General features: G+C 41.6%; 1 protein-coding gene across 7 annotated transcripts in view; it reads left to right on the top strand.

Annotated features, from left to right (window-relative positions):
- Nucleotides 1–12831, top strand: part of ANKS1B (ankyrin repeat and sterile alpha motif domain containing 1B) — a 587732-nt gene that overhangs the window by 98356 nt on the left and 476545 nt on the right. For all 7 annotated transcript variants that reach the window (XM_029079026.2, XM_029079024.2, XM_029079025.2 and 4 more), the window contains exons 5-8: nt 1977–2052; nt 3789–3890; nt 8472–8585; nt 8819–8985. In XM_029079026.2, the coding sequence (XP_028934859.1) occupies nt 1977–2052; nt 3789–3890; nt 8472–8585; nt 8819–8985 (459 nt within the window). The remainder of the gene's footprint in view (nt 1–1976; nt 2053–3788; nt 3891–8471; nt 8586–8818; nt 8986–12831) is intronic.

Genomic DNA, 12831 nt, shown 5'->3' with positions numbered 1-12831 from the left:
GTACTTTCCAAAGCACTAAGTAGAGTGTTCTGTACATAGTAAGTGTTCAATAAATACCACTGGTTGATCTACTGTACTCTTCCAAGCGCTTAGAAATCTTAAATGTGAGAAGCAGCGTGACTTGGAGAGAGCACGGGCCGGGGAGTCAGAAGGACCTGGGTTCTAATTCTGGCTCCTCCACTTTTCTGCTGCGTGACCCTAGGCAAGTCACTTAACTTTTCTGGGCGGCAGTCACCTCATCTGTAAAATGGGGATGAAGACCATGAGCCCCATGTGGGGCATGGATTGTGTCCAACCTGAGTATCTTGTTATCTACCTCAGCACTTAATAATGTTGGTATTTGTTAAGCGCTTACTATGTGCCGAGCACTGTTCTAAGCGCTGGGGTAGACATAGGGGAATCAGGTTGTCCCACGTGGGGCTCACAGTCTTAATCCCCATTTTACAGATGAGGGAACTGAGGCACAGAGAAGCTAAGTGACTTGCCCACAGTCACACAGCCAACAAGTGGCAGAGCTGGGATTCGAACTCATGAGCCCTGACTCCAAAGCCCGTGCTCTTTCCACTGAGCCACGCTGCTTCTCCAATACAGTGCCTGGCTCAGTAAGTGCTTAACAAATTCCATTAAAAAATGCTTTGCAATTAGGTGCTCATTAAAAGCTGAGTCATCCACAGAGATAGGGCTGGATAGTATCAAACCCAGGCTTGAATGTGCAAGATGTTACTGTCATTGACTATATCGTTAAAATGATCAGTGGTACTTGTTGAGTGCCCACTGTGTGCAGAATCCTGAAATTAGGTCTATGGGGAATTACCAAAGAAAGAATAAAAGCTCTGATCCCTGCCTTTAAGGATGTGGGATGTGAAAGGGGTTCTTGCTGATGGAGGGCCCTTGTGAGAGATCCTGGGAAGTGAGGAGTCCAGTGGGAGATAAAGGTTTCAGCTTCCTAATTTGGACCAACCCATTCAAACTTGAAATGGCTCTTTATAAAAACATTTTCCTTATGTTTAAATCATGAGCGGCCTTGAGATTTTGCTGCTAAATGTCATGTTGGAAGAATTTAGTCATGCTACAAATGGCTTGGCTGGGGAAAATAGGTACTATATGATAGGGTACAATAAACCACAGGAAAGAGAATGGGAAAATGAGGTTTTACAATACAAGAAATCCCCAATTCTTCTAATCTCTTGCATTTAGAATAGATTTGTTGGGGGAAGAGCCCATTTGTTACAAGTGAGGAAAAAATATCCACAGATTTAACTCTTGTTTAAATACCACCTTTCTTATGAAACCACAAATACAGTGTTCAGTCACCTCAAGTTTCTGTCTAAAGCACTTAATGATAATAACAATAAACATGATATTTGTTAGACATTTTATTACATGTCAAGCACTGTTCTAAGCGCTGGGTAGATACAAGATAACCAGGTCAGAAACAGTCCCTGTCCCAGACAGGGCTCACAGTGTAGCAGGAAGAGCAGTCTATTGAGTGATGGGCTACCTGTGTTGCTGGACATATTGGAAATTGTGTTTTTTGAAGATTGCAAATGGTTTTGATACCATGACCACTTCATCTCATTTCTTATTTGTTTCAACATCCCTTTATATGCTTAGGTAAATACTATTTATTACCAGGGACTGGTGGGGCCGGGGGTAGGAGGTTCTGTCGGAATTAATTTTTCATCTTAATCTTTCCAGTAACTGTAATTGTCGGTGTTCTAAAGTAGATCTCTTCTCCTTTAAGAAAAAAATGTTAGTCGATTTACCTAACGGAGAGGCTTCCAAGTTCTTCTGGTAGAAGGATTTTCTAATATGTCCAGCCACCTAAATCGGACCGGGCTCTGCCGCTCAAGATGACAAAGTTTTCAGATTGGTGTTGTCAGGGAAACCTCTTGAGAAACTACATCAGAATTATGTTTGAAAGATATATCTAAATCCTGAAGTTATTTCTAATGAAAGGTGGTATCCTTTTGCAGACTGAAAAGGGGAGTGCCCTGCATGAAGCAGCCCTATTTGGAAAGATGGATGTTGTACGGGTTTTGTTAGAAACTGGTAAGCTATCATTATCCTCCTTTGGTAGTATTCATCCAAATAACATTCCCAATTTAGCAGGGTAAGAAGAGAAAATTGCATATCGCTTTCCATCATAAAACCATATATGTCTTCAGGGTAAGTTCCAACTCCTCAGTGTTATTCTGCAGAATTGAGCAAAAGCGGTTTGATGAAAGTATTGGTCGGGAAGAAAAAACTGTCAATCACAGTAGCTGGCCACATCTTTGACCGAAACAAAAGCGGGATTCCATGAGCATTAGATCCTGATGGAGGATTTCTCTTCTCGTGTGAACGTCTCCCACTCACCAGCCTAGCTTCTCCTAATGGATTTAGAATTTAGAAAGAGTGGTCACTCCCTGGTTCCACTAAGTGCCGTGAAAATTTTGTGTAAATATGGGTGAGAGAGGTGGAGAAAATATTATGTCAGTATTAGAGAGATCCAAAGAAGCACATTTGTAAAAGTCATTAGGATTCCTCAATCCTGATGGAAAAATCGGGTTCTAAAGAAGCCGTATGGCTAGTGGAAGGAGATCAGTGCTGGGAGTCAAGGGATCTTGGTTTTAATTCCGACTTCACCACTTGCCTGCTGGTTGACTGTAGGCAAGCCACTTAACTTCTCTGTGCTTTGGTTTCCTCATCCTCAAAATGGGGGTTCAATCCTTCTTCTTCTTCCCCCTTAAACTGTGAGCCTAGATTCCCTTTTCTAAAAACTAGAATGTCACTTTAAGGTAACCAGGGCTGTCTGGTTTACCATTGTGTGGGTTCAGTGATTAAATTGAACCACAGCTGGAGCTGAGATCACACCGAGTAGGGTTTAAGTGGCCTCTGTACACTAAATATGCTGGTTAAAAACCAATCTGAGAAGCCTGTGTGCACGAGTGCCTTGCCTCATGTAGAGCTGATCAATAGATGTTCAGTGAATATCAATAGAGAACAGCAGAAGAGCCCAACATCCAGGCTCAAATGATATATGGAGGAAAGAGTTCTTTTTAAAAAGCTGCCCTGTCCCCATCAGACAGTTGCTTAGGGTTCACCATATAAGAACAATCAGCAGTGTAGAGTGATACTGCTGGGGCTCCTGGAAGCAGCATGGCTCAGTGGAAAGAGCACGGGCTTTGGAGTCAGAGGTCATGAGTTTGAATCCCAGCTCTGCCACTTGTCAGCTGTGTGACTGTGGGCAAGTCACTTAACTTCTCTGTGTCTGTTACCTCATTTGTAAAATGGGGATTAAGACTGTGAGCCCCACGTGGGACATCCTGATTCCCCTGTCTACCCCAGCGCTTAGAACAGTGCTCGGCACATAGTAAGCGCTTAACAAATACCAACATTATTATTATTATTATTATATCATTGTCAGTCTCAACTATGAAGTTAACATTTCTGGGATTTTATAGTAGGGAGAAAATGACAAATATTGGGTATCAGTTTCCCTAATCTTCTCTACTTTGTAGACTTCAGTCGACTCTATCAAGAAACTTGTTGTCACTGAGTTTTGACTAGAGCCCCACAGCAGAATTAGGGAAGATTCTTCCGAAAGGTCTGTCCATATGCAGCCCGGCGGCGGGGTGGAAGAAATAGCTGTGTGCGGAATTAGACATAGGGAGGACCCTTCAGTGCAGGGTCCTGCAAGTATGTAAACTCCCCCGCTCTAGGAGAATTGATTGTATGTACGTTAAAGTTGGATTTAACCTGGTAACCTCTGCTGAAATACACTTTGTTGTCTTCCTTTCTTTCAGGAATTGATGCCAATATAAAGGATAGCGTAGGGAGAACAGTCTTAGATGTTCTCCAAGAACATCCATCCCAGAAATCACTGCAAATTGCTACTCTTCTACAAGGTAAAATCCATTTAATCATGTGTCAGTCTAACGATCCATGAATCTCAGTAACCCAAGCTTATACTAAACAAAAATTGGCAGGATGCCTTTCTTTAAGGCCGTGATTTAGTTTTCTTCCCTGCTGAATTGATCTATTAATCAACCAGTCATATTTATTGAATACTTACTGTGTGCAGAGCACTCTACTAACCACTTGGGAGAGTAAAATATAACAGAGTTGGTAGACATGTTCCTTTCCCACAGTGAGCTTATAGTCTAGAGAGGGAGGCAGACATGAATATAAATAAATGAATTTTGGATAGGTAAATAAGTGGTGTGGGCCTGAATAAAGGGAGCAGATCCAGGTGCAATCAAATTGTGTAGGCTGGGTTGTAATAGTAGAGCTGTGAGTGAGATAGGAGGGGTCAAGATTAGCTTGGTTTCTGTTTCCTGTGTTTGTATTGGATAGCCAACCCATCACGTCTCCCTGCCGAAGCCTTCTCCTATTTGATTCTAAGCACCTGTGTTCTAAACTTTCCATCCCGACAAACCAATATCTTTTCAATACATATCTGTAAAGTTTATTCCTTCTTCATATTTATAACTTATTTTAGTATCTATCTCCTCTGCTGGCTGTCTACTAATTGTGTTATACTCTTGCATACACTTAGGACAGTGCTTTGCATATATTAGGCACCCAGTGGATGCTATTGCTTTTATTAAGTGCTAATAAGGGGTAAAGCACTATAGAAAGCACTGGGGAAAGGCACACGGATATTAAATACACATGGCCCCTGGACCTTGAGGGGCTCCCTATATAGAGATGGGGAAGGTTGGTGTGGGAGCAAGACAGACAGGTGCAGAATTGTCAAAAATGGTAATAAATCAGACTGGGAGAAACAGAATGGCACTACTGAATGGCTTAAAGAGTTAAAAGGTGCTATAGTAGTTTACCTCACTCCTCTGGGCCAATAGGCCTGATGGAAAAAGAGCTGCAGCCTTCCCAGCATTCTGATTTCTGAGAAGGTAGGTGTGCTCCACAGGGCAGAAGGCTGCTTCCCAGAGACAGTGGTGAGGAGTGAGTGGGGCAAATCCTTGAGTAGCAGACCCTGGAGTCCTGATGTCGGGGGAGATTTTGGCCACCCATTTGCTGGAATTGTGCCTCTGCTCTGCTCCAGTAGGAGGGATGGGGCTTTACCCCAGAGAGGGGTCATGGAGTGAAGGGATCACTCTGGTCCTTGGGCCATTTTATGTGGACCCCCGAGCCCCAATATTAGGGTTGTTCAGGGCTCAGTATTTGTAACTTCTGTAGTGCATATGTCACCACTGACTTGCGGCTATGGAGGCCGTGATGGTTTGTGGGACATAAACTTTGAACTTGTATAGGGATGTCTTCAGAGTGGCCACATGCTTTCCGTGAGTCAGGGAAGGAGTTAGTTCGGACTCTGCCCTTTTGAGGGCTTCGGTGGTAGGCTTGGGAAGAGTTCACATTGAACACATTGCCACCATTTTGCCAGTCTCTTATTTTCCCATTAGATTTAAAAAGTCTGTAAGGAGCTTGGGATCCAAGTTCTTTGTCTTCCTTTCAGTTGACTAAGGCTGTCAGGGTGGTGTGCTACCTTTAAGACTTGGTAGATGTTCTCTATTTCTAGTCAACTGCCACACTGTGCAGCCACATAGTTGCCAGTTGCAGTATTATAGAACCACCTCTATATGGACCTTATTCTCTTGGTCCCGGGAAGCAGGAGACCTGGACTGTAGTTTAGAACCTGCAAGTCGGGGAATGCATGTTGGCACCATATCATCAGAGGTGAAAGTTTCAAACCAAACAACCTCTGTGGACGTTCCTCAGGCCCAGCAGGAATTCTGAGAAATAGTTGGCTTACTTGGGTGGTGAAGCTGTAGCAAACACAAGGCAAACCAACCACTGGTAAATCACACAGTTCACCGCCCTAGCGTGGGCACGATGCTATGGTCACCTTGGCCATAAATGAGTGTGCACATTCAAGCATTTTGTGTGTACCTCTTGATGTGCTCTACCTTGCCCGCTTTCTCACTTTTTTTCAAAATGATATTTGTTAAGTATTTACTATGTGCCAGGCACTGAACTAAGCACCCGCGTAGATACAAGCTGATCAAGTTGGATGTAGTCGCATGTCCCCCATGGAGCTCACAGTCTTAATCCCCATATTACAGATAAGGTAACTGTGGCACAGAGAAGTTACTTGCCCCAGGTCACACAGCAGATGAGGGTGGAGCAGGGATTAGAACCAGGTCTTTCTGACTCCCAGGCTCTGACCCTTTCCATTAGGCCACGCTACCTCTCACCTGCCTTACCCCAGAGGGATGAGAGAGTGTGAGTGGCGTACCCCAAACTGCTATTGATAATTCCTTCATCCAGGTTCATGCTTCTGAAGCCTCGGAATTGAGGTCAATCCATTATCATTTGTAGTGGGTGACTTCATCATCTTCCCAGAGAAAGCAGGCAGGGGAGTTGGATTCTAGTCCATCTAGAAGCACCCATTAGAAGGGCAAAGGAGCCACTCTGCCTCTCAGGAATTCTTTGATGCAAATGATAGGTCAAAGCCAGGATGGGAAAGGCAAACAGGGAATGGGAGAGGATTGAATCCTTGCAGCGTTTCAGTCCTCAGTTTCAAAGATCTGATTACTGTGTCCTGTGGATCTTCTCCTCTGGGATGCAGCCAGGTTGGAATGCCACAGTAGTATTTTTTTATTAATAGATAGAGGGTTAATTGCAGGTTAAGTGCATGGAGTGATGAATTGGAGGGAAAAAAAAGTCCTAACCTTTTTTGACAAGTGAAAGAAGAATCAAACCAATTAAAATGGGTCACCCTGCAGCGCCATTGTCAGTTTTGTATCGATCACTTAGTTCCATATTTGCATATGTCCCATAATCAGCTTATGAGTCTCTCCTCTTTGGAGTGAGAAGGAATCAATTTCGTCCTTAAAAAAAAAAAATTGATGCAAGGCTGTCAAGCTTAATATCTAATGCACTGGGTAATCCTGGATTAAAACTCCAAATTAACATTTATTTCAGCCTCCCCCAGAGAGGCAAATGCTTCTTTAGAGATTCCTGAGAACGTGTGAGATTGTCAGGCCCCTTATGGTTTAGGTATGGTCTCTGGTAGACAGGTGTGCTATTTTCTGATTCTGAGGAAAGACAGTTTAGAGCTCCTTCCTGCCTGCTAAGTCATCTGCAAATCTTTCTACCTACTGGAAAATTCCATTTCACTGGAGGATCACTGAAGGCAGTATGACTTAGTGGATAAAGCATGGACCTGGGGGCCAGAGGACCTGGATTCTAATTCCTCTTCCATCACTTACCTGCTGTGACCTTGGCCAAGTCACTTAACTTCTCTGTGCCTTAGTTTTGTCTACGGTAAAATAAGAATGAATACCCGTTCTCCCTTGTCCATACCCATTATGGACAAGGACTGTATCTGGTCGGTCTGATTAACTTGTACCTACCCCAAGGCTTAGAATAATGTCTAATACATAGTAAGCACTTAAAAAAGCCACTGATATATGTTAGGGATGAAAAGGTAGGGTGATCACTTTTTTAACTGCCCAGCTTTCCACAACATCGTGATCCTAAGTATTAGAGGCATTGAGTACTGTGACTTTTTTGGGTAAGGCAAATAAATTGGGATATTTAATCCCTATCCATCAGAACCAGGGCAGATATAAGGAAATGAAGCTTTTTCAGGCTTTTCTCAGCAGACCCAACTGTACGTGGAAGTGAGTTTGGAGTTCTGTGAGTTGATGTCAGGAGTAAAACTCCCAACGACTTTCATCCTAGGCCAAAGGTTCATCCTCGTGAAATGTGTTTTTCTTGAGCACCTCACTGAGGTTTGGTGTGGTGGGCTCATTTTCTGGATATGACATCTGGAATTAAAAAAAATGGCAATGAAAACAGCAGCTAGATATACTGACTGGAAGAAAGTTACCGTAATAATGCAGGAGTTCAGTTATGGCTCATCAAAGTCCTGTGTACTCAAAAAGCCTATAAAATAGCATAGAGTCAAAAGAGGTGGATGCAAGAGGTGGATGCAAAACATAAGCTATATAGGTGTCCCGATGAGGAGCCTTGAACACAAGTTCTTTATAACAAAGCCTAAGTAGCTAATTCTCAGCCTAATGCATTTTTTTTTTGTTTGGTCCCAGCAACTGACTGCAATTTAAATGTACTTTTAAAATTGCACAGAACATTGTCTTCAGAACTGGCTCCTTTAAAAAAATACTTTAGAATATATTTGAGAAAAATGTATCCTGAAACTTCAGTGTCAAGTATTTCATGATTCTTCAGCAGGTAGCAAATTTTTCTTTATTTTAAAAGTTAAAAAAAGTTGCCAACCTTGGGTGTAAAAGTGGATTTAGCAGTGTGATGGATTAGCTATGCCAGATTAAAAAAAAAAAAACAGTCATCAAACAAAACAGTTTTGATTCCGGGCAGGAGAAAAATGAAAGTCTGATTTTCTGTAGAGGAAGATAAAGTTGAATGAGAATTGGGAAAAAGCTATGAATTCAAGCATTTGGAACTGTAACTCTTTTTTCTTTTTTTGCCAAATTGTATATACACAGAATATTTGGAAGGCGGGGAAAAATCAACTTTCCTGGAAGAACATGTTCAGGATTGTCCTGAGCACCAAATGGGAATTTCATCCCCTGATGATTCTCCAGCCCAAAAGACCAAAAGTGAGTTGTCTTACAATGTCTTGGGAAATAGGACCTAAAATGAACAGTATCTAATGTGTTAACATTGGTAGACAAAATGAACTGCACTGATAGCTACCAACTTTTACAGTGCCTATTTTGTTTCTCATCAGTCAATAACATTTTCATTTACATTCTTCTTAGCAGTCATTTTTAGCACAGAATCAACCTAACCTTTTTCAACTTCTAATCTTCTTTAAACTATATTTTAAAAGGTGAAGCAGTGACTGGAGAATTATCCAAGCTGTTAAATGAAATAAAACTCTGCCAAGAAAAGGATTATTCTTTTGAAGATCTGTGTCATTCACTATCAGACCATTACTTAGACAATTTGAGCAAGATTTCTGAGGAAGAACTCGGGAAAAATGGAAGCCAGGCAATAGTAAGTAGGTGGCAAATGATTGGATACGAAAACCTTGCATTTTTAGCTAATGTTCAATGCTGTAAGTTTAATGTGGACATGAGTACAGTATGTCAGCTGCTCTCCTGAAGTCTGTACAGTAGGGAATTTTTGTATGTTTTTGTTCATCTAAGTAACCTCATATATAACATATGTATAGTTTTTCTGTCTTCCCTGACTGTCAGATCACAATCCCTAGCATGCACTTTGAAATCATAAAGTTCATATAATTACTCCCGGAATTATCATAAACATCTGACCTACAGAGGTCCAGTAAAATATTTTGAGTGCTTCATTCAAACTCACCATTCCCCAACCAATATGCATTTATTTTTTAATTTTTAAATCCATGAAAGTCTTAAATCATTTGGTGCTGAAATTTCAGAAAAGGTGTGCAAAAGGCACAACCTTTTAGGGATTCTGCTTCTTGAACACACATGATGGATAAAATCATAAGTTTGACAAGCTGTTTTGTTTGATTTTCGGAGTTCCATGTAAAGAACGATTCAGGTGTAAAACAAGCAATGTTGTGCTCATAGCCTGATGAGACAAATTTTAATGAACTTCACATATAACAGTCAAAAACAGCAAGAGAGCTTGCTGCTGTATAGAAATTTAAGTTACCAAGTTGCTCATTCATCCCTGTTGAATGGGGACTGGCCCAGATATTTTTTGACCACTCCAAACAGTTTTTGAAAAATATATGAGTGCCCCAGGATTGAGGCTGGGTCATTCTACCTTGCCCCAACCCTGAGTTGCTTGCTTACTTCAAATGCTTGGTCCTGCGTGCTGAGCATGATCGTGCTCAGTATAGGCGTGGTTTAGGTTCATAATGCTCTGGGCTCCGCAGGATGGTGTGAGACTTGAGGCCCAAACTTCCCTATCCCTCCAACCCCCCCGATTGACTTCTTAATGGACAGGAAAAAGTGTGCATTATTAGACTGGGACTTATTGGAAAATCTGCCACACTGTGTGTGGCTGCAGGAACCGATGTCGGGCTGAGAGTCTTGACCATATTATGAACACACAATGATTGATCCTGTGTGTTTTTGATATCTTTGCTGCTTGCAGTACCAAATTCTCTCCCGCCACTCACCTTTTTCTCTCAGTTCTTTCAAAACTTCTGCTCTAACTTCCGAAGTCTCAGAAATTCAGCTAGTCTGCTTAAGTGGGTGCTCAGTTCTGAGGGTACTCATTTCTGAATCCTTAAAGGATTTTTTCTGCCCTCTCGTGTTGCTTGCTTTGCCCAATTTTAGGTCAACATGTAGCAGCTGTTTGGGCAGCCTACAACAATTCATTCTCCTTGTCCTAACCAGAGAAGTTATATTCAGAGATCTGCAGTGCACAGATATTTAATGTCACAGCACATAGTGATGTAGAGCATGACCCATAAATGATGCTTATGGAACACACAGAGAGTCAAATGGAGCATCTGTGGTGTATCCAGATCTCTTGATCATATAGATGATAGGAAGGCACCATGGTTCTTCAGATCTTCCATTTGACTGGAGTCCTGATGACATATTGTCACAGTATTCTGTCTGTCTCCTAAATGATACCCTGGTTTTCTTGATTTAATCTCCTTTTTTTGTATCAAGGCATTGTTGAACAGCATGCTGCCTATTTTACAAAATTCCATAAGGTCTAGGTTGCCGGTGAAGATCTTTAGACCCAGTGAAGTCTTATTCATTACGTTGGCTTTCTTCAAATTTATTATGAACCTTCGGCACAGGGCTGACATGTTTGTCTTTTATTAGATTTGTGCCTCTAGAAGTGCAGTCACACACATATGGCATCTGCCAAGGACTTTTTCCAGGACTTTTGATGGTGTCCTTAGTGTTTGGAACTGCTTGCCTGTTGTTAGTGTCCCATGTCTCATTTCAGCAGCTATGCCATCAGGTCCTCATACTTTTGTGGCTCTGATTTCAGTGGAGACTTTTCTCAGATGCATGTTGCAACAAGGGTGCTGTAATATTACTGCAGAGCTCTTTGCAGGTGTTTTCATTCTGAAGAAATCCTTTAGTGGTATGGGAACACATTTTAATATAATTTCTGTACTCTGTCGTAGCAGTACCTCACTGTAGACTGACCTGTCTCTTTGTTGCCTTGCTCATGTTGAATTGGAACTCCCTTCCTCCCCGCATCAGATAGATCACAGCTCTCCCCACATTTAAATCCCCCTTTAAATTCCATCTCCCTCAACATTCTCACCTGATTAACCTCCCAGAACCCTGAGCCATATCCTTTCAGCCAACTCTAGAATTATGATTTTATTTACACCCTCCTAAGTGTTCACTATATATGCCTCTTTCTTTTTGACCTCTCGACTTGTAGATATTTTTGTGTTTTCTCCCATGCTAGAGTGTAAGCTCAGTGTGGGAAGAGAACATGTGACTTCTTTATTCTGTACTTCCCAAGCACCCAGTGCAGTGTTCCACACCGAGTTGGGACTCGCTAAATGATACAACTACTAAATTATTCTTTTTAATAGTATTTTTGAAGTCCTTAACTATGGGCCAGGCAGTGTTCTGAGTGCTGGGGTAGATACAAGTTAATCAGGTGGGACACCATCCATGCCCCACATGGGCTCTCAGCCTTAATCACTATTTTATAATGAGGTAACTGAGGCCCAAGGAAATTGTGATTTGTCCAAAGTCACACAGCAGACAAGTGGCAGAACTGCGATTGGAACTCAGATCTTCTAACTTCCAGGCCCTTTCTCTTTCCACTAGGCCACACTGCTTCCTAATCTAGCAATCTGTTCCTTAATGTTCAATCCAAGAACCTGTTTCATACATGGTTGCCAGGATCCACACATCCTTTAAGTTTTTCTCTGCTGCAGTGCAGCATAGTCAGTGAACTACTTCATGGTTCCATCACAGATATATGTATTTGGTAGGGGGAAGACAGTTGTAATCAACGAGAGACATTTGCTGAGTGTACCACTCCCTTGTGGTCCAGTATGTCTGGGCATCACTGCCATCACATGTGTTGGAAACTTCTCCCATTGTAGTAGTTCAGAGTTAAGCAATTTGAGTTCAAATTTTGTAAAGCACTTCAAATGCCATAGCTGCTTTTTTTTTTTTTAACTAAGTCTATGGCATATATTTTATCCTATATTGAGCAGTCGTAATTAATTGGTATTTTTAAGGCTAACACTAGTTTCAGTACTAAATATCATCAATAGAAAAATCTAATTCTAATCAGCATCAAATGAACAATCATTAGTAGGTTTGGTACATTTGTAAACTTAGAGGAATAATGCTTCCAATCCTTCTGTGTAAAGTACAGTAAAGTGTCTTACATTTTAATAAGAAGTAATGTGACCTAATGGAAACAGCAAGAGCTTGGAAGCCAGAAGGCCTGGGTTCTAATCCCGATTCCTCCATTTGCCTCCTGTGTGATGTTGGGCAAATCACTTAACTTCCGTATGTCTCAGTGTTCTCATCTGTAAAATGGAGATTAAATATCCATTCTACCTTCTGTGTAGACTGTGAGACCTGTGTGGGAGAGGGACTGTAACCTGCTTATTTTATATCTATTCCAACATAGTATAGTGTTTAGCACTTAGTAAATTATTACTAACCACAATCATTATTATTATGTTCTTCCCCTTGACTCTATTTATTGCCATTGTTCTTGTCTGTCCGTCTCCCCCGATTAGACTGTAAGCCCATCAAACGGCAGGGGCTGTCTCTATCTGTTGCCGACTTGTTCATTCCAAGCGCTTAGTACAGTGCTCTGCACATAGTAAGCGCTCAATAAATACTATTGAATGAATGAATGAATGAATCACTATTTTAGTCAGTTTGGGTGGAATTGAATCAC

The sequence above is a fragment of the Ornithorhynchus anatinus genome, chromosome 14 (assembly GCF_004115215.2).
Source record: "Ornithorhynchus anatinus isolate Pmale09 chromosome 14, mOrnAna1.pri.v4, whole genome shotgun sequence".
In the NCBI taxonomy this organism is placed as follows: domain Eukaryota; kingdom Metazoa; phylum Chordata; class Mammalia; order Monotremata; family Ornithorhynchidae; genus Ornithorhynchus; species Ornithorhynchus anatinus.
The sequence above is the reverse complement of the archived record's forward strand: the minus strand, read 5'-3'. Positions and strand labels throughout refer to the sequence as shown.